Source organism: Phocoena sinus, chromosome 10 (genome assembly GCF_008692025.1).
Source record: "Phocoena sinus isolate mPhoSin1 chromosome 10, mPhoSin1.pri, whole genome shotgun sequence".
In the NCBI taxonomy this organism is placed as follows: domain Eukaryota; kingdom Metazoa; phylum Chordata; class Mammalia; order Artiodactyla; family Phocoenidae; genus Phocoena; species Phocoena sinus.
This window is the reverse complement of record NC_045772.1, coordinates 87590005-87615104: the sequence shown is the minus strand read 5'-3', so window position 1 is coordinate 87615104 and position 25100 is coordinate 87590005. Positions and strand designations below refer to the sequence as shown.

The 25100-nt window shown below is 34.4% G+C and overlaps 1 protein-coding gene across 2 annotated transcripts in view; it reads left to right on the top strand.

The window, feature by feature from the left end:
* Positions 1 to 24211, top strand: part of AEBP2 (AE binding protein 2) — a 57084-nt gene extending 32873 nt beyond the window's left edge. The window contains exons 4-9 of one of the 2 annotated variants that reach the window (XM_032646054.1): positions 8275 to 8461; positions 11305 to 11429; positions 16267 to 16334; positions 18408 to 18521; positions 20851 to 20877; positions 21447 to 24211. In XM_032646054.1, coding sequence (XP_032501945.1) covers positions 8275 to 8461; positions 11305 to 11429; positions 16267 to 16334; positions 18408 to 18521; positions 20851 to 20877; positions 21447 to 21492 — 567 coding nt within the window. In that variant the 3' untranslated portion in view covers positions 21493 to 24211. Of the gene's footprint in view, positions 1 to 8274; positions 8462 to 11304; positions 11430 to 16266; positions 16335 to 18407; positions 18522 to 19018; positions 20825 to 20850; positions 20878 to 21446 lie in introns of those variants that run through there. The other variant, XM_032646055.1, reaches the window with a different exon arrangement.
* Positions 24212 to 25100: the final 889 nt, after the last annotated feature.

Sequence of the window (25100 nt, the reverse complement as noted above, 5' to 3'; positions counted from 1 at the left end):
TCTTTGGCTTATAATACATGACTATCATTTTGATGCTCATCTAATACAGATTTTTATATATCAGTTTTTGCTCATGTGGCTTCTGGAGCAACTGTCTAAAGATTCAGATGGTAAAAGTCCATTGGAGTGTTGGTAATGGCAAAGGCTAGAAACTGGAAGTCTGTAAGACCTAATTGAGTTGACATGGGAAATAAATGAAAGTCATGGATGTGTCATTTATGTTTAAGTTACATTTGATGTTTCTTAAACTTGTTTGTTTTGTGCTTGAGAAGAAGTTAATGTCATATGAAAATAATTGATCATGTCAGCTCGTTACGAAATTCTAGTTTTGTAAAATCAAACATACTCCTAAAATGTAAATAGAGTTTTTTCTTTTAATAATGTTTATCTTTTATAATTAAAGTGCAAAGATTATTCCTAGATAAGCACCTTCTGCCCCAGCCTCTCCCCATATTCTCTTTGTCTTGTGTATATACCCTTGCTTTGTATGTGCATTTAGAGTTTGTGTGAAGGGGAGTTGCTGCTGCCATTTTGTTTAACATAGTGAAACCTTTTATTATTAAAGGTTTGGAAAACATTACATGTGTTTATAGGACTAGGATTTTGGAATTCTTTCAACTATTCTCTGGTCTTCTTTTTTTTAAGTGTGATTTTGATTTTTCTTAGTCATTTGGTATTAAGCTTTATCATGGCTAATTGGCTTCAACTCACCATGCTCAGAAATATTTTACTTAACTGAAGAAAATAAAAATTAGTCATACATAGCATGTTTGGTGATTGTTTTGATTCCTTTTTGCCAGTGTGGCAGTGGCTTGTCTGGACAAATTTGTGTAGTATGTTAGAAATTACATAGTTGTACCTTTCAGATAGGTTCCATAGTTTTTTTTTCTTCCTACGTGTTTCTCCCCTACTCTAGTAATCCTGTTTACTTTGCACACAGTACTTGTCGTCACTTAGTTGTCATGGGTTAATGAATTTATTGTAAGTTTTCCTCAGCAGCTAGTCTCCAGCAGCGCAACATGATGGCTTCGTTCATAATAGTGACACATCTGAGTGACTTCTTACTGTGATAGAGTATTGCTTGAAAAACTCAGATTTTCTTTCAGGCCTTATACATGAAATAGACAGTCTTTTTAGGTGTTTTGGAATCAAGAACGTAGCCTAAATTGTCGATGAAGAAAAAAGAAATTTTATCAGACCAGACTTAAGCTATCATATCTTTATTACTGTGGGTGGCTTACAGTTGTACACACAGGCAAATTCTGGTAAAGTTTACGGGACATTAGTGATGCTAATAATACATCATTCACTGCGATGGGTGATGCAATAATTTCCTTCTTCAGTTCCTTTGTAACCTGTTTCATCATGTTAGTCGATACTGATAATTTAAAAAATCTTTTGCTTTTTCCCCCCAGCATTTTTGAGGTATAATTGACAAATAAAATTGTAAGATACTTAAAGTATACATCGTGATGATTTGATATGCGTTAGTCAATTGTGAAAGTATTCCCTTCATCTAGTTAGTTAATACATCCATCACCTCACAGATATATGTATAAAATACATTTTAAAATTATATATATATTTATTATGTATCTTTTAAAATTATATATGTGTGTATATATATATTTCTTTGTGAGAATCTTTTGCTTTTCAACAGACATTCTCTGTAATAACACAAAGCTTAAAGCACCCTGTTCTAGCTTTAATTCTCCTTTACCTTTTTGTATGTCTCTGTGTGTCTGTGTATTTGAAGCTCTCATGTTCCCTAGCCTTGGCAGACAGTTTTTAGGAGGCTCCCACTGACCAAAGATGGTACAGTTTGAGTAAAATCCTTAGGAAAATAGCTGCAGTGAACATGATGATACTGAAAAACAAAAGGTGATTCCTCTCCCCTCCAGAAATGAAAAACCAATTGGTCACTGTTGAGAATGGTAGGGATCTCATTATTTGGAAATCTGGTAAGAATCAAGAGGTAGTTCTTTTTTTACTATATGAGCTGTGCCACTCGGTATTCAAATTCTGGTGCCTGAGTTGCACCCATGACCAATTAAATTAGAATCTCTGGGATGTGCTGCCTGTCATTGCTATATTTAAAGAAATCTTTCTGGTGATTTGGGTGTGTACCCAGGCTTAAGAACTTCTGTTTACAAGATATTTCTCTTACGGGGGGGACCTGTAAGAAAAATACCGCTTATTATAACACTAGGTGAACTTTGTTAGTTATAAAAGCTGATAACTAAGCAATATTTCTCTGGTAAATGAGGTTACCAATTCAGTGCTCGTTGAAAGGAGGAAAAAAGTCACAGGGGAAGAAGGATGTATGCTGTGTTTACTATGTGCATGTTGCATATGGGATCTTGTTTTTACTCTTTCTTCTCTGGGCCTCCTTGATATCACACTTGCCTGTTGTTCATCCCCACCCAGACTCAGTGGCTGCTTCTTCCCAGTCTGCTTTGCTGACCTCTGTTCTGCCTCACTTCTAAATGTTGGAGAGTGCTGTCAAAAATTCTCACCCTAGGGCTTCCCTGGTGACGCAGTGGTTGAGAGTCCGCCTGCCGATGCAGGGGACAGGCTCAGCGGCCATGGCTCATGGGCCCAGCGACTCCACGGCATGTGGGATCTTCCCGGACCGGGGCACAAACCCGTGTCCCCTGCATCGGCAGGCGGACTCTCAACCACTGCGCCACCAGGGAAGCCCCATAGTCCTTTGTTTTTAAATACTGTGTATGTTCTGATTACTCCCAGATTACCTCTAGCCCTGACTTTCCCTCTTGGATTCCAGAATAGAATATTCAGCTTGGATGTCTAATAGGGCATTTTGAACTTAACATGTACAAAATCTTGGTTTTCCATTTCAAACATGGTTCTATTTTAGACTCAGTAAATACTAAGATCTTCCATCCAGTTACCCTGACTTTAAGAGCCCTGAAATAGTCTTGATTCTTCTCTTAACTTTTCCTATACCGCCCCACCCCCCCATGCATTAGCAAATCCTATCGATTTGCTTGCCTCTCAGGGTATTTTGAATATTATTACTACTTCTCACTCTGTTATTCCCAGTTCTTCTAAGGTTCACTTAGTTATTACTATTTGAAATCCTTGATAACTCCTCTCTAAATTAAAATCTATTTCTTAGCATGATGCATAATATCATATCTGATACTTACCTGCTTCTCTACTCTCATTCATTCCCTTACTTTACCTTCATAGGAAATTGTGTTCTAGCCATACTATATTACTTGTAGATCTCAAATGGGTCACATTTTGCCCTCATTGTGGTTTTGTATAGGCTGTGCTTTCTACCTGAGAATCTTAAAAGCTTTTTGTTTTGGAAAGATTTTAGAATTACAGAAAGGTTGCAAAGATGGTACAGAGGGTACCAGTGTACCTTCACCCAATTTTTTTCCCCCAATCTTATCATCTCACATTCTGTGGTACATTTGTCAAAACTAAGAAACCAACGTTTCTACCTAGAATTTTTGTTTTCCTTTAGATTACCTGCTAATAAATACTACCATATCTTCTGTGAAACTGGTGTTTTCTGCTCTATGTTTCAGTCGCCCCTTGTAGATTTTCATACTACTTAACGGGAATATGAGTATGAATAAGACAGTCTTTGTACTAGCAAAGAAAGTCTTAGTGTTGCTTCATTCGAACAAATCTGTTTGAAAAAACTGTCGTTCCACGTTTCAAATTTTATAACAGCTACTTGCCCACAAGAGTAGCTGACATATTGAATGTTTCAGTGGATTTGGGAGACAGAACATTTAAAACACTCAATGTCCAACAACCAGCTTTCTCCCTGATTGTTGAAACAGGCTTTTTTTTTTTGTTTTTTAAACCAGAGCACCATGTGTGGTAGCTTGAGTTCCGTAGTCATTGTTGTATGTGTGGGTGAAACACTGAATATTTGAACAGTAAAATCACTCAGCACCATGAGATGTTTGTGTTAAGAGGAGTGAAGGCACTAAGACCATTTGAGGCAGCAGATTTGTCTCTCACCTTGTTCTCTGGGATAAACACTAAATGAGTGGAATATTGATTAGATGGTGCTTAAAATTACTTTCTCTATTAGGGTAAAAGAATTTGTGTTTTAGTGAAAGGTGTGTGATTCTGTTGTATTTCTTTTCATTAAAAGTACTCTTTTTCTCTCATTCTAAATTCTCATTGTACTTTCTATATTTTCTTTTTTAGATTTGTTTTTTATTCTTGACTGATGAATAATGAAAATCAAAGATAAAACAATTTTCTGTTAGAATTCTCATTATTGATTTTATGTCCTGAGCATTGAATCATTGCTGATTAAAATAAACTTGTGATATTTACTCTCTCACTTCTAGATACTACCAGGGCTTATTCTTTGTAGTTTTGAAGGAACCCAGGACAAAATGAATCTGTTAGCCTATTTGGGCCCTTGTAATTAAGGATAATCCTGGGTGGATTCATATCACAAAATCCCTTTCAATTTAAACCTGAGGACTTGGACCTGAACTGTTGCTGTCATTGCTGCTTTAACTGTAGTCACGTAGCAAGCAGTTCTAAAATTTGAAATGTGGAGTTTCTCAACAAATTTTTTTGAATAACCAGTACTAAACTGGGAATCCAAGGGCAAAGACTGTTTTATTTATATTGTATTCCTTGAAGTATCTGACACATGGGACACAAATTATGCTTATTCAAAGTATGTTTTTATTTTTTATTTAATTTATTATTTTTGGCTGCGTTGGGTCTTCGTTGCTGCACGTGGGCTTTCTCTAGTTGCGGTGAGCGGAGGCTACTCTTCATTGTGGTGTGCGGGCTTCTCATTGCGGTGGCTTCTCTTGTTGCAGAGCACGGGCTCTAGGCGCACGGGTTTCAGTAGTTGTGGCTCACGGGCTGTAGAGCGCAGGCTCAGTAGCTGTGGCTTGCAGGCTCTAGAGCGCAGGCTCAGTAGTTGTGGTGCACGGGCTTAGCTGCTCTGTGGCATGTGGGATCTTCCTGGACCAGGGCTTGAACCTGTGTCCACCGCATTGGCAGGCAGATTCTTAACCACTGCGCCACCAGGGAAGCCCTAAAGTATGTTTTTAGGATAGGTGTTAGGAAATACAGGGATGACATCTAAAATTGAAAAGAAAAATAAGTACTGCATGGCTTAGTCTATGGCAGTACTGTAGAATAGAAATATGTGTGACCCAAATGTGTTTAAAATTTTCCAGTGCTGTGTTAAACATAATTGAAAAAAGTGAAAATAATTTAAGTAATATCTTTGACTCAACTGATTATATCATTTCAGCACCTTATCAATATACAGTATAATTAATAAGATGTTCTGCTTTTTTGGTACCAAATCTTCCAAATTTGGTGTGTATTTTATACTTTAACAACACTTTTTAATTCGGACTAGCCACAATTTAAGTGCTCAGTAGCTGTATGTGTCTAATGACTAAAATGTATTGGACAGTGCAAAACTAACCCATGAGGGCAGTTCTACTTCATCACCCTTAATTCAGGTGCTAAACAGTTCATCTTTATTTAATTTATTTTTTTAACCATTTTTTAAAAATCGAAGTATTGTTAATTTACAGTGTTGTGTTAGCTACAAGTGTACAGCAAAGTGATTCAGTTATACATACATATATATAAAATGTATATATATTCTTTTCCAGATTATTTTCCATTATTGGTTATTACAAGATATTAAATATAGTTCTCTTGCTACACAGTAGGCTTTGTTGTTTATCTATTTTATATATAGTAGTGTGTATATGTTAATCCCAAACTCTTAACACCCCCCCCCCATCTTCATCTGTATTTAGATTTCATAAAATTTGCAGTTGGAGAAGTAGATTCACACACTCAAGTTTTCCAAACATATTTAAAACTTTTTCAGTAGTTAAACTGAATATCAGGTTTTAAATTAAAAATTAAAAGTTATTAAGGAAATACAAATAAAAACCATGATGAGATAACACTTCATACTCACTAGGATGGTTTTAATAAAATAAATGGAAAATAACAAGTCTGGGCAAGGATGTGGAGCTATCCTTGTATAACCTTGTATTTGTTTATACATTGTGAATACACTGAATACCACTGAATTGTATACTTTAAAATGGTATGTTATGTGAAATTCACCTCAACAAAATTAATAAAATTAAATAAAAATAAAAGTTCAGTTTCTTATAGTAGCCTTATTTAAAATGTTAAGTAGCAGCATCTGGCTAGTGGCTTCTGTAATAGACTGTGGTATTCTATGGCAATGTGGTAATCTACAGAAGACAGAAGCTTTAAAAACCATTATTCTTTTCTGGTACTCAAAATACGTGTAGTAAGTTTTTAAATTCTAAGAATTCAGCATCCGTTAGATGCTAAACTTCTCATGGTCAGAATCTGTAGCTGAACATTCTTGATGTAGGCTATCTGAGGACCACACTATTGATAGGATTGTAAGAATTAATTGGTAAGCACTGAATATGGCTAATTGCTTCTTTTCAGGGTTCCCATAACACTCTGTGCCTTACCCCTGACTATAGTCCTTTGAAGTTGTTGCTTTGTATGTATGTCTTGTTGATCACATGTAAGCACTTTCAGGGCAAGAACTGTGTCTTAATCATCCTTATACTTCTAGCATCTTACATAGTACTGAATATAGAATAGGTAAGTATTTGAACTAAAATCTTGAGTCATTCCTCTGCCTCTTAACCTTTTGTTAGCAATTCTCAGTACAGTTAGAGCCCATAACATGTCTCTTGTATGTTGAAATAAATAGAATAATTATTAATGGCACTATATAAGGATTTTGCTGTGAAATGTCTTAGCTAGCATTGGTTTTTATCAGAATCTATAAGCCAGTGTATTTAGAAATACCTGTGATTTGCAAGATGCTTCTGGTAATATATATATTTTCATGAAAGTATGTTCCTGCCTTCAAAATGCATGGAAAAGATGAGTTAGGCTAAATTATCTAATTATGCTCTGAAAGTGTGAGGATGTCCTCAAAGGAGGATGAGCTCCCTTTCACGTGGGCAGATTTAGAGAGATTTTGTGAATAAAGTTATAATCTCAACTAAGAGAGGGTTGTAGTGTGTTTTTAGAAGTTTAAAATGGTAGAGGTACGGTACCTAGATTGAAAGAAAGAGCCTGGAAGCATGTGGATTTTTTGGTGGTATTATCTAGAAAAATGTAATTAAGTTGAACCACCTGGGAATAATGTGATGGATACATTTAGTAGCATACGTGGCAAATTTGCGTACTTGTAGTTTTGTTTTCAAGTCACAAACTAAGCAACTTTAATAACTTACTAATAGAAGGCCACCAGCAAAATCCAGCTGTGGATTTTGCTATTTGGGGATCGTTTTGGAAAATGTTTGTTTTAATTAGTAACATTCATTTGTTAGAAGACCTGCAAATACTATTTTCTAAGATCTAACTAGAAATCACACACTTGCACTGTAGCTAATTTGAGCATTGTACTTTTAGTGATATCCAAACATTCTGCATTCATTGTTGGAATAGCAGATCTGCCAGGTGACTTGGGTAGTTAAGTTGACCTCTTGTTTTCTCAGTCTTGCAAGTACAGAAGGCTGAGGAGGCAGTATTTAATGGAACTTATAGAGGGTTGCATAAGACCAACCCTGAGCATACAAGTTGTCTTCTCTGAGCGACTAGATCCAGTAGTTTAAAAGTCAGTATTATTGTATTTCTTTCTTGTCTGTTAAAACAGTGTAGAGCAGTTGGGAACCTGATGAAGGTTTTGAAGTAGCATATATCTTTTTTTTTTTTTTTCCTTGCGGCTCCGCGGCTTGCGGGATCTCAGTTCCCTGACCAGGGATTGAACTCGGTGAAAGCCTGGAATCATAACCACTAGGCCACTGGGGAACTCCCTGAAGTAGCATATATCTTAAAATAAAAATAACTTTGAAAATCCAGGAATCCCAGTAATTGTTCGATTATCTTATTCTTTGATGTGAAAACAACTTACTGCTCCTCTTAGAAAAGTGATTAACCTCCAGATTTTTCTGGGAAGAAGATTCCACTATTTTTGTCTTGCACATGGTGGGAAGAGCAGTAAACTAAGGAGTCATGAAAGTTTCCAGGCTCTGTCACTGGTTAATCTGTATTTTGTGCAACCTATAAAGTGAAAGGGTTGTACTAGTCCCTCATAGATCCTTTCTGGAATTAGTTCTGTAGTGTTACTGATTTACTTCTGAAAATATGAAATATTCACTCGTTCATATTTTGCTTCTATCCTATACAGCATCCCTGACATTTTTTTTAAATTTTTTTATTTAGTGTGTTGTTGGTGGCTGCAATGCCAGCTTTGCTTCTCAGGGAGGGCTAGCTCGCCATGTACCCACACACTTCAGTCAGCAGAACTCCTCAAAAGTTTCTAGCCAGCCAAAGGCCAAAGAAGAATCTCCTTCTAAAGCTGGAATGAACAAAAGGAGGAAATTAAAGAACAAAAGACGACGCTCATTACGTAAGTGTTGCACTGAAAATCAGTGTGTATTAGATGGTTTTGTTTTTGTCTTGGGCTTTCATGCAAATTCAGTTTTTACCATTCTTCAACTCTGCTTATCTATTTTTGTTAATAGTAATGAACAGATAGGATCTTGGTCTTTCACTGTGAGAATTCAGTGATGTATGTTTTACCTCTAGTAGCTAAGGGAATGTAAGTATATGTGGCCTTAGAATACAAGCTCTGTAATTAGATTTTGAGGGCTACTTTGATTCTCTTCTAAATTAAGACCAATTATGGCAGTGTTGGTATTTCTGACAATATTTTAGAAAATTTGAACATGTTAAAGATAAAAATCAAGTAAAAGTTAAGTAACCTGTCTGCTCCAAAGTGGTGTGTGTGAATAGCGAAGCTATGTGTAGTCTGTGTCTCTACTTAACAGTCTTGCTGTGACACACATGTACCATGGTTATGGGCTTACTCATCAAATTATGAGATGTATCCTTGACATTTAGGATAGAACATAATTAGATGATTGTATACTTTCGAACCGCAGGCGAAGAGTCTCTATTTTTGTCGTCTTCAAAGGTATTTCATTATACAGCTCATTAAAAAAATGGTTGGGCACCCAGTGTTAACTTGTGTGTTTATACAGTATGTATAGGTAGCACTGCTAGTGTGCGCTATACTTACCAAGAAGGAATACTGAAAAGCAGAGGAAAAAACCCACAAGTGATATTGTTTTCTTCCCCACTCTGTTGGATCACAACACACACCTGGTTTGGAGACTGTTATTTTAGTTGAGCATTCTCGACACTTTAATAGTGGACATAACATGGTTAAGGTCTGAATGCATAGAATCTGAAAATTGGGAGCTTTTATTATTCTGAATTTAATTCAAGTGATGACTTCTGTGTTTGAATCTTGAGTGAGGAGTGATATATTTGAATGATTTAGAGGGGTGAGTTATTGTTATTTTCTCTAAGTGCTTATCCTTCTCAGGAAAAAGCATATTTGGAGAGCATGGAGAAAGTATACATTTTCCCCCCCCAGTAGCAACAGATCAAAATAGGAAGGGGATTTGTTTCTCAGCTTTAGGTAAAATCATGACTTTTTTCTCTCCCATAAATCTCTCTTTTTAAAATTTTTTAACTGATTTCCCATTGTCATTGCATTCTTAGTCTTGTGGGTTCTGTTAGTTTATCACTAGCTGGCGTTTTGTTTATTTCCTTTTGAGCAAAAAAATCCAATGAGAAAAGAGCTATTCACGTTGTTTTATTGAGTATGCCAGCTGTTAGATTTGTGTAGATGTACAGTGAACTCCATGAATAGTAGAGATAATTTCACTCCACATAGTGGTAAGTCAGAATAGTGTGGTAAATCAGCATACATGTAATTCAGAGTATGCTATACCAGGAAATCAAGCCATTTCTTTTATTGTCGGGAAAATTTACTTTTTTTTTTTTTTTTTTTTTTTGGTGGTACGCGGGCCTCTCACTGTTGTGGCCTCTCCTGTTGCGGAGCACAGGCTCCGGACGCGCAGGCTCAGTGGCCATGGCTCATGGGCCCAGCCGCTCCGCGGCATGTGGGATCCTCCCGGACCGGGGCACAAACCCGTGTCCCCAGCATTGGCAGGCGGATTCTCAACCACTGCTCCACCAGGGAAGCCCTAAAATTTACTTTTTAATTACAGATGATCTTGAGATATTTTACATATATTAGAAAGCTCCACAACTGTAAAATAATAAATTCTTTTTCCTTACTTTGAACGGTGTTTTTATTAGGAATAAAAACAACATGTTTATAATAATATTAGTGGGATAAAAATAGAAATTTTAAAAATGTTTTTATCAAATTTTCAATGTTCAACTTTGTTGTGATCATACTAAAAGATTGCTTACTCTAAGTTTGTGAATTTATTTTTAAAAAATGGTGTGAGCATATTAATCTAAACTGCGTTATGACTGAAGGCATTTTTCATATACATTTATTTTACTTATTCATAATCTATAGCTGTTATATTTCCGTTTCTCAAATAAGGAAACAGTCTAAGGTAGATCAAGCAGTTTGTGCAAAGTCATATTGCTAATAACTGGTGGCATTGAGAGTTAGAAAGAATTTTGGTGGACTCATTGGTATTAAAAATGTATTTATGGGACTTCCTTGGCGGTCCAGTGGTTAAGACTCTGTGCTTCCCCTGTAGGGGGCACAGGTTCACTCTCTGGTCGGGGTACTAAGATCCCGCATGCCAGGCAGCAGGGCCAAAAAATTAAAAACAAAAGAGTATTTATAATTTTCTTAGATTATTGTTAGAAGGGTTATTCTTAATCAAGAAAATGCTTGTCAAAAATTCCAAAATAATATGACCACTGTGTCAAATCTGGAAAAATTTTTGATTACATATTAATGTAAAATGTTCATGAAATGTATTTCATATGTTTGGCTGAGGTGAATGAGATCTGTGTGTAGTGCACAGATGGAGACATTTATCAGATTGTTGAAAATGTAGGACTGGTGCTCAGGAGAGATGCTGGAGTAAAATATAAAATTATATGAAAAAGATAGTAGCTGAAATATGCAGTCATGAGGTTGGAGGCTAGAACTTCACACACCAAGGGGCAGAATTAACCCACACTTACTCATTGGTTGGAGTTCTGCTTTTGTATATCCTTACCTTGTTAGCTAGGTTCTGTGTTTTGAAAGCAAAGAAAATCTTGCATTTAAACACTAAATAGATACTTATTCATTGTTTCAGTCTTTTTTACTTACTACATATTTTTGTGGAAAATGGACTACTAATATGGCTGCTTGGAGACTGTTATATTTTTCTAAATATTCTTTACCTCTTTTATATTGACTTTTAGCACGACCACATGATTTCTTCGATGCACAAACACTGGATGCGATAAGACATCGAGCCATATGCTTTAACCTCTCAGCTCATATAGAAAGTTTAGGGAAGGGACACAGTGTTGTTTTTCATAGTACTGTAAGTATTTGATTTTTTTTTCAAATATTTCCCACAATTTGACATTTTAATGATTATGTTGAATTTTTTAGCCTTTAATTTGAACTATTTAAGAATATTGGGGTGGCATTTGGGCTACTAGGCATTTGAAGATCAGTCTCTGATCTTAAGTAAACTAGGTGTCTTTTCTGACCTCTGGTTTCCTTGCAGGTAAAGTTAGAGCATTAGACTTCTTCTAACTCACATCCCTATGTGGTGCATGCTCCTCCATCACCCATAAAATGCACATCTAAAGTTTGTGTTAAAGCTTTCCATCAAGTGAAAGGTTCATGAAGGAGGGAATTTTAATCTGTTTTGTTCTGTGAATGTATTCCAAGTGTCTAGAATTGTACCTGACACATAGTAGGAATTCAGTATATTTGTTGAATAACTATGTTGTTCTACTTGGAAAAAGAAAAGTATTGAATTTGAAAAGGCAATAATGAATTTATTTTTGGTTAACTAGGAGTTAATAGAGAGCTATTCTTTCTTCTCATGCCCCCTGCCATTTTTATTATCCAGTCATCTTTATATTGCTATAGTTTGGTGTAGGTCAGTTAGTAGTAATAAACTTTAGACCAGACTTTTGGTGATTTGAATCCCCGGAAAGAGAGATTATTTAATTTTGCCTGTTGAAATAGAAAATATATTAAATTTAGATTTTATTTTTATATTCTAATCAAAATGCATGAGAATTTAAATATAAAAGATGAGTATTGATATCTCTACTGGTTTGAATCTCTTATTCTTCCCATCTCCTCTAATAATGAGGTTTTCTTGTATTTTCATTTTTTCTTTTATGTATACTTCCAATTCAAAGTGCCCAATTTTGATTTTGATTCCCAAAATTACAGGCAAGAAGGTAGAAGATTAGACACAAAGGAAAGGGAATCTTTTCTGAGATTGGAGCACATAATGGTTGTGAGTTTGGGTTTAAGGAAAGTTGTACCATACTTAGGCTCTTTTAAAGAATGTTGTAAACACAGTTATCTAAATAAGAATGAAGACAAAGTAAAAATGTCTGTGCTGGGAATTTTGTTGGGATTCAGCAAGACCAGGAGCTTGCTCAACAGTGATGGTTAAAGTCCTCCTTTGGAATTTGATAACATACGTTTATGATTTGGTAGGTCTATAATTGTTCTTTTTTTTTTTTTTTAAGTTGAAAGCTAACATTTATTATCCAAGTTTACATTTATGTATTGTTAATAGGAGATAGAAAATATTAATCATTTTCTAAGTTGAAATAAGTGGAGGAATGACTGTAATCATAAAATATTTCATGATTTGATAAAATAGACTTAATTATCTTACTGAATAAAAGCATGTCAGATAAAAAATAAGTTAATTTTTTTATCCATGAGTTTTTTTTAATTGAAGTATAGTTGATTTACAATATTGTGTTAGGTTCATGTGTACAGCAAAGTAATTCAGCCGTATATATATACATATATACACACACGTATATTTTTTCAGATTATATTCCATTATAGGATATGACAAGGTACTGAATATAATTCCCTGTGCTATACAGTAAATCCTAGTTTCTTATCTGTTTTACATATAGTATTTTGTATCTGTTAATCCCATACTTCTAATTTGTTCCCCCTTCCCACCCTCTCCCCTTTGATAACCATAAGTTTGATTTCTATTATTATTTTTCTTTTTTAGTCAGTAAAATGTGGTCACCAAACCCAGAGTTGGCATTAGGGATAATTTGTTAATTTACTTAAATATTGAGCACCTACATGTGCCAGGTACTAATGATACAACAGTGAACAAAACGGGCTAAAACAAAATAAGAAACCATGCCTACACTCCAGTGGAAGAGACATGATAAACAAGATAAATTAGTAAAATTAAAAACTTAAAAGGAAAAAAAAAAAAAACTTAAAAGGAAGTGAGGGTGTGAGCCATTCAGTTATTAGGGGGATGAGCATCACAGCCAGAGGGAAAATCAAGCATAAGATCCTCAAGCGGGGACACGCAAGTATGTCTGAAGAGCCGTGAGGAGGCCAGTGTAGCTGGAGGAAACAAGTGTGGCAGAGAAAGTAGGAGCAGTCGGAGAGGCAATGGGGAGAGTCTTGTTGGACTGAGACGTTGACTTTTGTTCTACGTGTATTGGGAAGCCATTGGAGGAGTTTGAGTAGCCATGCTCTATTGTGATTTCTTTTAAATAAAATTTTTATTGAGATATAATAAATACAGACTCACCCATTTAAAGTATACAAGGGAATTCTCTGGCGGTCCAGTGGCTCTCACTGCCGGGCCTGGGTTCTGTCCCTGGTCAGGGAACTAAGCTCCCGCAAGCCACGCAGCACAGCCAAAAAAATACATATGCAATTCTGTGAGTTTTGACGCTTGTACTTACCTATGAAACCACCACCACAGTTGAGCTGTAGAACAGTCCTGTCACGCAGAACGTTCCTGGTGTAGCTTTGTAGTTCATCTCGGCCTCTGCCCCCTGCCTTAAGAGAACTCACTGATCTCTTTCCTCTCATGCAGGTTTTAATGTGCTCACTCTGGTTTCTGTACTGAGAACAGATTGTAGGTCAGGGTTGGGGCGAGAAAGGATCAGTCTTTTCAGTATCTCAGGTGAGAAAAGGTCAGAATGGTTGAAGTGGAGATACTAAGAAGGGTTAGATTTTGGATATCTTTTGAAAGTGGTATTGACAAGAATTATGGATGGATCAGATGTCAGGTATGATAACGAGAGGAAAGGATGACTCCAATGTTTTTGGCCTGGGCAGCTAGCCAAAAGGATGGAGTTGCCATATAATAGAGGCTGTGAGGTGAGCAGATTCGGGGAGAGGGGAGTATCAAGAGCCATAATTTCAGCACATTCTATAGAACATCTAGTGCTTCTGTCATGTAGGCGAAGGATTTAAGAGTTTGAGCTTAGAGGAAAGGTGTGGCTACAGATAAGAATAGAACTTTCTAGCGTATTAGTGTTATTTAAAGGTATCAGACTGGATAAGATCACCTAGGAAGTATTAAAGAGAAAAGAGAAGAAATCAAAGGATTGAGGTTTGGGGCCTATCAACATTTAATGATTTAAAGGGCGATAAATCTGATGAAATAATGGTCTAGTAATGAACAAGTATCTCTACATGTTAGGGAATAGAGGTGATGATGATAAATAAGGTTGTGTTTTAAAAAATGAAGCATCAACTTCATGCTTTCATTAGAGCAGCTCTTTGGATGAAATCCTTAGGCTCACCATGGGAGGAGTAAAGATGATAAAAAAATGAAGGAACTAGAAATGTGATATTAGGAGTCTGGAAGAAAACTTAAAATTTACTCAGAGTGAAAATAGTCTGAAGATGAAAATAGGTTTTCGAGCTGTAGAAAACATCTGAGAGGATTTAAGAACATGATTGATTACCTATGTTTATCATAAACTTTAAAAACCTAGGAATAAGAGTGATTCACACCCCCAAGTGACATTGGGGTGGCAGAGGTACCTTGACTCGGGAAAAGTCACAAAGGTGTAGTATAATCTGAAGAATGCCTTTTCCTGGGGGAAGTAGAAGGAAGAAACCTCCCTAATGGGAAAAGGTCTTCCTTGGGGCCAGGTGAGGAGGTTCTCTAAGGTTCCCTGAGTGTGACTGGAAAGGTTGGTGGGGGCAGTTCATGTTAAACAGTAATCAGATGTTCAGTGCCAACTGCAAATGTAAGTTTCCTAGTTACCAAATTAACTTTTATAGGAAATAACCATATTTATAGTGAAAAGATTTGCATAAAAATATTTATGTGAGGTACTACGCCGTGCAGTTTGCCTAATTTGTCTTCTTTAATTGAAACATTTTCTTTTGAGCCATCTCCAGAAGAGGTCAGCAGAATCCTAGTTACCAGTCAGTTGGCTTGCTGTACTTGGTTGCATTGCATTATTTTTATATCTTACTTCTTTGTAGAGATACTTTGTTTTAGCATCTGCAGATCTGTCTTTGAGCTTTTTAATTGATTCCATTACCGAGTCTAGAATTAGGGTACTTAACTATAGGTTTTTAAATAATGGGGCCAGAAACTTTTATATTTGTATGAAGTGCTGTTTTTACTTCTGTTTTGAGAATGACACATAACATTACTTTGTGAAGCTGTTTGGAAGTTAAACTTGGTAAAAATATTGAGATTTAGATTATTAAAGCACTAAAGAGCTAATTTGGTTAATATGGCAGTTCTAAGAGTTAATAAAATACCATTTTGATCGAGTTTTAAAAATCGTTACCTTAGTTTTCTGAATCTGGTAATGAGTGACAAGCATATTGTTTTTACTACACTTATATAGGTCTTTATGTTCTGGTTGATCCACACTTTAACTTAGGTAGATTCCTAACTGAACTGAACACTGGTTAATGTTTCATTTAAAATAACAGAAATCAACCAACAAACAGAAAATTCCCAAGCAAACGACAAATACCTTAATCCTAAAAAGGAGACCTCTCCCTTTCTAGCATTATTTTTTCTTTACTGTTCATTTGTTCTTTAAAAGTATTTCAGCCAATATGGATTCTTGGTTGGCAGTCTGGCTCAGCTAAAGACTTTGTAGAGAGTAAAATAAATAGCATTTTCAAAGATAATATGGTTTTAGTATTTGGCTGTACAGAGCTACTTTCAGTTCCTTTTTTCTTTTTCTTTTGTGAAAATATATGATTAAAGGTGGGAAATTGCTACAAACCGGGGCAGAGCAAGATGTTGTGGTGGTAATATCTGGTCCAGGACATGAAAACTTAAGTTCTTGATTAGGACCAAAAGCGTTTTTTAAACATATTAAAATGATCTTTTATAAATAGTTTTATGATTTCTTTTATATCATTGCTAGGTAATAGCTAAGAGAAAAGAGGATTCTGGAAAGATAAAACTTCTGCTTCATTGGATGCCTGAAGACATGTAAGTATTTGGAATACTATATATGTAACTAATAAAACTGATCAGTCTTATTTTTATTAAAACCTTATACTCAAAAATTGCTTAAGCTATTGGGTTCAAAGTAAAAGACTTATAGAAGTGAAACCATGAAACATTTTGAGGTCATCAGCCTTAAAAAGATAATCTCTAAAAGCTCTTAAGAGTACCTGGCTCAAGGTATAAGCTTTAAAACTAGCTTTTAAAATTGTTTTTAATGGAAGCTGTTAAAACAATTTTTAATCACTTTTAGGACATGATTATTTTTAGAATTTTTAATGACCCTCAAGTAGGATAGGGTGCAAGCAACCTTATTTGTGCCTTTATTTGAATCATTTATTTAAAAAATTTCTAAACATTTTCCAGCACACAATTAATGATAGTTTATAGAAAAAAACAGTTGGTCAGTTTTCCAGGAGTGTTAAATTTTTCTTTTGAGTTTTAGTACCCTTTTATTAGAGTGGTTCTGGTCCAAATGCTCCTTAATTTAATTTCATGCTCAATTTTCCTTTTATTCTCAAAAATAATTCTTTTTGTTGTTGCAAAAGGTAATGAAGATGGATCATAAAAATCTTATCAGCATCAAGAATAGAATAAGTTCAAATGAATGGAATCTCATTAAAAATTAATAATACGTGGTTAACACTTGTTATTAAATATTTTTCTGTAATATTGTTTCCCAAACTCCAGTCTAAAGAGATGTTAATGAATCTGATATGAATTAAGAGCTTTAAAAATAGATTTGGAAGATTACAATGCATGTTAGCATATTGAAGTAAAGAAATCTCTTTAGCTTTTTAAAAATCCTGTGATTGTCAAACTTCTATTAGTGTAGAACATATTTTCCACTTCCTTTTACCCCCGCCCCTTCCATGTTTTAGGGAAATGCTACTCTAAAATATTTTGAAATAGCATGTAATATTTATTTAATGAACTCCTTTTTACCGAATATTAAAGTTACCCATTTTTCTCTACTGTTAAAAAAAGAGACATTAAAATGTCTTTATTTACAAAGTATGCGAAATGTTATGGGTTTTGATACTCATCGCCTTCCCGAAAGTTTGTACCAATTTCTGATCTCATCTACTGCATTAGAGAGCTTATTTCCCTGGCTTATTATCAGCACTGGCTATTGGCATTCTTACATTCTTCATTTCTTTGATTATGAACAAGATAATTTAAAAACTGTATCTTTGGTGAATTAATGGTTTGTGACCTTTGTCTCCCTTGTTCCTTTTTACCTAATGAGTGTTCACTTGCTTCATATTGATTTGTAAGAGCCCTTTTTATATTAAGTTTATAAATAGTTCCTTTAAAAAATATCATATTCAAATATCTGTATTCTTAGTATTTTGGAAATCGATCAATCCAAATATCAAAATCATTTTATTTGAATTTTTCTATAGGATTAAGTTTTTTTAATTCAGGATTTTGGTTGTATGTGCCTTTTTTTTAAAGTGGAAATTAATCTGGTGGGGTTTTTATTTCTTATTTCTTCACAAAGAGACTAGGTGTCAGATTTTCATCAAGTTAAGCTCAGATATAGTTCCACTTAGCAAACTAAAAGGCAGACAGTGTGTTCTAATATTTGTTTCTAAGTCTGATGTGGCTTTGCCATCAAAAATTTATAATTCAGGGCTTCCCTGGTGGCGCAGTGGTTGAGAGTCCGCCTGCTGATGCAGGGGACACGGGTTCGTGCCCCAGTCCAGGAAGATCCCACATGCCGCGGAGCGGCTGGGCCCGTGAGCCATGGCCGCTGAGCCTGCGCGTCCGGAGCCTGTGCTCCGCAACAGGAGAGACCACAACAGTGAGAGGGCCGCGTACCGCAAAAAAAAAAAAAAAATCATAATTCATTTCCAGATTTATGCCTAAAATTTCACCTTGCCATTTTTTAGCTGGGACTCTACATCCCACTACTTAGATCACTGAGTTTCCTTGGCATCTGAGAAGCTCGTTAACTTAGGTCCCCCAGTCAGACTAGCAGAAAAAGCTGGGTAATGTGAAGGGTAAATTTAAAATTAATGTTATCTTATATATGACTTGTTTTTTAACTCATAGTCTGCCTGACGTGTGGGTGAATGAAAGTGAACGACATCAGTTAAAAACTAAAGTAGTTCATTTATCAAAGCTACCCAAAGATACTGCCTTGCTTTTGGACCCAAACATATACAGGTAATTTAATTCTTGCTTTGATGTTTTATTTTTTTGAATTGTAATCTTAAATCTCCTTAAATTTTGGATATAAAGTTAGGACTTAATTTTTAAGTACTGAATTTCAGTAGCAAGCATATCTTGCTTTCTGGAGTTTTGTATATGGAAATTACATCACAATGATTTATAAATTGTAGACTAGAAGGGTAATATTTTGGTAAAGTTTATATGCCAGGTTAATTCCAAATTTACCTTAAGTAGCTTAAATTGTGATATACATAGTATTTTGAAAATAAGTTCCTTTCGTTTAAGTAGGTAATTCTTTTTTATAATATCACACGTGTTGACCTGGGAATATGTCACATGTGCCCTAAATACCATTAATGGTTGAAGTTCTTAAACTTGTACTCTCGCCAAACTTTTCAAAAGAGCATTTTAAATATTACTGTGTTTTTATTTAAGAGGTAGCTTGGAGTGCTCACGTTTCTAACAATTTTCTGATCTGACCTTTGTTTTAGTGTGCTGTGCATATGAAGGTATAGGGGGGGAAGGAGAAGAGACCAACATTACTGGCTATGTGCTGAGTCACTGTGCTAGGTGCTTTACATATACTTCATCCTCACAGCAGTCCTGTGAAGTAGGTGTTCCTATGTCTGTTTTACAGATTGGAAATCTGAGGCAAGAGGTTAAATAGCTTAAATCTGAGGCAAGAGGTTACACAACTAGGATGTGACTGAACTCCATACTGCCTCTATCCACATGACATATACTAGGGTGATTAAAAAAGTGGTGAAAATGTTTAAAAGGCACTCTTAATGAGTGAACTTTATACATTTTAAAAAGGAATTCTAGTTTAGTATAGCAATAGGTTGGGTAAGAGTAAGGTGACATAATAATTGGTAATCCCAAATGTGAATTTTAGCTATTGTAAAGGTACTATGTCTTATGCCAAATTTTGAAACAATTAAATACTTTGAAGGTTTGTTCATTCCATGACTCAACTTTTTGGAATGTGAAGCATCTTCTGAGAATGAAATTCTCACATAATGGGCCTTGCGGTGGGTGGAAACATTGAGACTCTTCCAGACTTTTAAAGCATCTTTTGGTGAAGGTCCTAAATGTAATGAAAACTTGTTTTTTGTGGGTTGAGCTAGGTTAGCAAGAGATTAACTAGCGGAGAGAATAGTGAAATGACCTTAAAGGAAAAGATTGAGGGCCATTCACCACCAAAAATATGAGAGTTATGATTTACCTTTCTCTTTATAAAGAAAAATAATTGAATATTCTTTATTTATTGGCACCTAATTTAGGGTTTATTTCTGCTTATTCTTTGAAGGGAGTGATTAAAATTTGCATTCTAAAAGAGTGGTATTTGGGGAGGGCCAAGACTGGTAGTAAACATGCCTTAAGCAGTGAGTTGACAAAGGGGCATGTATCTTAATTATAAGATTGAGACTAACTTCTGTGTTTCTGCCCTGCATTCTACTTCCCACTCTCAAAGGGTCTTCCTTTTTCACAGAATCAGCTTATTTTTGCTGTTCTTATGCTATATAGGAAACAATTAAGATATTTTGGTGAAAGTGACAAATAAATATCATTCAAGCTCAGAACTGATGTCCAGAAGTACATAGGACTTGCATCACCTGTTTTCAGGGTATAATTCTGCAATTATTACTGATTACTGGAGTAATGAAGATGTTCTTAAGATATATTTGGTGCTTCTGTGGTGTTAATTTTCTTTAGCTGTAAACCACCCTCCACCCCATCTTAACATTTAATCTTGAGTCTAAACTTTCATGCTTCTACTATTCTGGAAATTAGAATCAAGTCTACTCTAAAGTGGTACAGAGTCCTAGAACCCACTACATTTGCCGTGGTGTAACATCTTAGCGATGCCTGGATTTTGACTGGGAAAACTTGTGAAATTAAGAGGGGACAAAGCAATTATTCTAATTTGTTTCAGGAGAAATAACTTAACAGCTTATGCGCATCTCAAAATGAAAGCATGACAAAACTTCCAAAAATATATTAACTTCAAAATGAGAGTAAAAAGGACATATTTATTTGAGGTTTAAACATTAGTTTTAAAGTATGGTTAAAATGTATGTGTTAAACATGAGATTCTTTTTTAGAAACACATTATCAGGCTACATAAAAAGGGTTTCTTAACAAGCTATATATATTATGTAACTAAATTTATATCCATCATGTGAATGCTTTGGAAATAAATTTTCATGGTGATCAGTGATCATCACATTGCCTATTTCTTATACATATTTGTATTTTTGAAGCACTTAATGTGTTTTTCATTCAATTGAATAAAAGAATACTCCTTTTTCTCTTTTTCTAGAACAATGCCGCAGAAGAGGTTGAAGAGGTAAAAAATAAATAAATACATAAAAAGCAAACAAGCGGGGACACCTGCAGTCTTAGTCACTGACAATGGGTTTAGTAGAAGTTGCACATTAGAGTCAACCCCCTTCCTTTTTTTCCTTAAATCCAGTATTTAGGATAATATTTATGCTTAGTGTAAACATTCTGTGAATGAAGTAGGCTCTTCTGTGGAATATATTAATATATTACTGTATATCCACATTTTCATGGAATGGTACTGTGGGAGACTGAGCAAACACTCTTCTGGCAACTTAGTAGAACAGCTTCTTAAAGGCTTTGCATGCTTGCTGCTTTAAGCTGCCTTTTTTTTTTTTTTTTTTTTTTTTTTTTAAAACCCTTTAGTGATTACAGTAGTTTATATTGAAAAGAAAACCAATTACAACATGTGCCCTTAAAAATACCAAAAGCACTGTAAGGATATTTGTCTTGACAGTGTCTATTGATTTGAAGTCATATAAGGAAATATTTAGACAATGAAAATTATCAAAAGATAATTTACCTTTCAATTATGATAAATAGATGTGATTGGTTGCCATTTGTGTTCTTTTGCAGAACTCTGATAAGAAAAGTGTTCAATTTGTATTTAAGCAAACAGTGAACGACATTTGCAATCAACTAAAAATTCGTCTATCGAATTAGGGCTGAAAATTTCTGTTAAAGAGTGTTGCAGTATGTCTGGTGGCTCCCCTTTCAGGACTAGGGTTTTCTCATGGAGTACAGTATGTTAATATTTACCTATATAACTAATCTGTTAACGGTTTTTGAAAAACCTTTATTTCAAATTATTTGAATAATCCTCATATTTTCATTTTAACCTATATAAGCCTCTAATTTTTTTTTTTCTGAGGAAAGCATTTGGTTACGAGTTGTTTTTTCTTAACGTAAGAAAAATGTATTTTTTTTTAAAGTATCTTCAAACTGAATCCTTTATGCACCAAAGTTGGTTTTGAAAAGGAAAATAAAATCACTTTCTTGCTTGGTAAGCAAGAAGCCATATGGATTTTTTTTTTAACTTACAGAAATGGAAATATGTGTAACTTGTTAGTATTGTATCAAACAAATGTTGCATAGAGATAATAGAACATTGCTTGTAAATAATTCAGCAGATTTGTAATATATTTTTATATTATGAAATGTACTGTAGATGTTTTTCTAGAGGCATGAAAAGTTAAATGTATATATTATGGGTAGAGATAATATTGAAGGATATTGTAATTCACTAGTGCTGCCAGAGGAATTGTTAATAAAGCACCTTCTTTAACAATAAATGTCTTTTGCAGACTTAAGGGACTATGTACTACTGTTAATATCTGTAAGAACAAAACACATTGAACATCCTTCCAGAAAGTCTTTGAGGGAGGACCTATACCCATGATAGAATTATGGCACTCATTTCTGACAGTGACCGTGAAATCAATTATTTCCTTACTGTTGGAAGGACATATTGTAAAGTATGTGGTTATATGCAGTCAAACTGCAGAAAATACTCCTGATTAAGGAGTTTTCACTTTACTACAGTGATATAAAAACCAGCAGTTTTTACACTAAAATTTTTTAAAGAAAGAATAGACAAAAATATAGAATTAATAAGCCTTTTGGTTCCAAAATGGGAAAGGTTCCATGATACATAAATCATTTCTCATTTACTTTAAAAAATTTTTTAAAAATAATAAAAATTATGGGAGACTTTATTCGTTAACAATGGGGTAAAGAGCTATATACGTGAAGTGAGTCATATAAAATTAAATGAAGTGCAAATAAAAGCACTGCTTCTATAAGACATTCTGGAATGGTTGTTTAATAAGGGTATTATTCATATGACTTGTAGCAAATGTGGTTTTATTTTTAAAAAGAAGAAAAGCAGTGTGTTTTCTTACTATTTTTTTGTTTTCTTTTGCTTAAGCACTTCATCAGTTGCTTTATTCTGTATCTGCGAAGTAATCTGCAATCTCCTTTGTTCTTTTTAAATTTTGATTTGTTATAAAATTGCCAAATAGAAGTGTTTCAGATATATAGTTTGTACTTGTATTTTTATTTTATTGCCTCATGTTCTTGTAAGTCATTCTTAATTGACCGATGATTGTAGACCTTGCCTGAGTATTTTTTCTAATAAAACAAAGCAAATCACATTTAGTTTCAAAATTGTAACAATTCAATTAAATTTTAAAACATCTAAAATATACATCTATATTCTTCAGGGGCACAGCGAATAGATTAGTTTTCCCGTTGTGTAGAAATACTGAGATGTCAAAACCAAATTTCATGGTTATTGATTAGCCTCTGAGTACTCAGTCGCTCAAGATACTCTGCTGCTTATCTGACTTTGTTCTGATACTATTTACACACCAAAAAGAATATTGAATTAAAATGAAATAGTTTTATAACTTGTATGTATACATATATACACACATGCAATTATGATTGGGAAACAAGTGTGGAAGTTTTTATTTTATAGTGTTCATTGAGTGATAGCTATCCATCTATATTATTCTTCCTACCACTGTGGCCCCCCCTGCCCCCAATATATGACGTATGTAATATGGCACCTGAAATAATTAGTCTCTCATTCAAAATCCATTGTCTTTTCAGAAGCAGGCAAAACTGCAGCTCACAGGCATACCCATTCATTTACTTGTGACTGCTTTCTCCCTGTTGTGGCAGAGCTGAGTAGTGACACTTTATTGCCTGCAAACTTAAAATATTTACTGTCTCACCTTTTAAGGAAAAATTTGCCAATCCCTGGTTATAGTTGATAAGTTGTTTTGAAAAATAAAGCTAGACCGCACAACTTATATTTTAATATGATAGTATTATCTTGGTAATAAGCACATTAAATTTCAGTGAGTTAATACACATCAGAGTAGATATTGCCATATTAGGTACATGCAACAAATGATGGTTTTTTTTGTTTTTTTTTTAACTTTTACATTGGAGTTCTTAATAGTTACTAACATTTTGCCGTTTGTATTTTGTTTTACTAAATAGGACTAAATGAGATTTTGTAAATCAGATCATGTTTAAATCGTACGGCACATCTGCTCTATCTGAAAGAATCTTAGAAGTGGAAAATACTGTAAAATTTAAAGTTGTTTATTTTTCTAATAAACTTACTTTTTCATATATAAATCTTCCCTAAAGTAGACACACATTACCTCTGAATTTCAGATGAAAGGAAATTAAGATGGACAGTAATTGACTCTCAATGTGTATTTTAAGATTTGTTTTACTCTCATTTGAAAGCATTGATAATCACGTCAGTAAACCTTTGTGAAACTTTTTTCCCTTTCACACCTTAATAAAGTGTTTTAAATATGCAAGTATTCTTAAAAGGATAGAATTTGCCACAGTTATTTAAGACCTCTTTTATTGTTTGCTGTTTGAATTCTTTTCTTAATACTGTATGGTTAATAAAAGTGTTAGCTATTTGAATAAAATATAAAAATGGGAAAATACGGTTTAAGTCTTTAAAATAGTTGATGGGGGGGCTTTTTATATGGTTACAGCTATTTTTTTCTTTTTAAGTCTTTAATACCTCTGCATACGTTCTCTAAAAGACAAAGAGAAATTCTTAGTTTAGGTAGGTTCTCAATTTGAAAAACTGATACCCGTATAACAAGGCCTAGGGTTGCAGACCTACAAGGAGATGCTTATATATATAGTCTTTATTAAAAAGGGAGTTGAATCATATATGTCATTTGAATGTCTTGGGGTTTTGCTGTGTTTTTTTTTGAGAGAAGTGGCACTTTTTTGGGGTTCAGTGAAAAATATTTTTCTATTCTAAAAATGTATACAGTACTTCTTAAAAGGTAAGATTTTTAAAGAAAACATCTTACATATTTTTCTTTTTTAATTATTAAAGAATCTGATCTAGTAGAGAATGTTTTGCAATTCCAGTACTATAGCTTTAATATAAATAAGGTTTGAGGATTTTTTTTTTTAAGGGTTAGAGTCTTTTGTCATTTCTAATGGTATGAGCTTCAGTAGTAGCCTTAAGAATGTGACAAAATGATGTATTATTTTAAATTAAAATTTAAAAAAAATGTTTACATAGTCCAGTTCATTCTCTGAATCAGAATTGCCTGGTATATAACACATGGTTCTATTACTCCGAAAATTAAAAAGGACTTGTAACCAGTTAGAGCAGGAATTGCAACCCATATATTTTTCTAGGTTTCTGCCATAGCTAGTCCCTAGCATGATGCATGG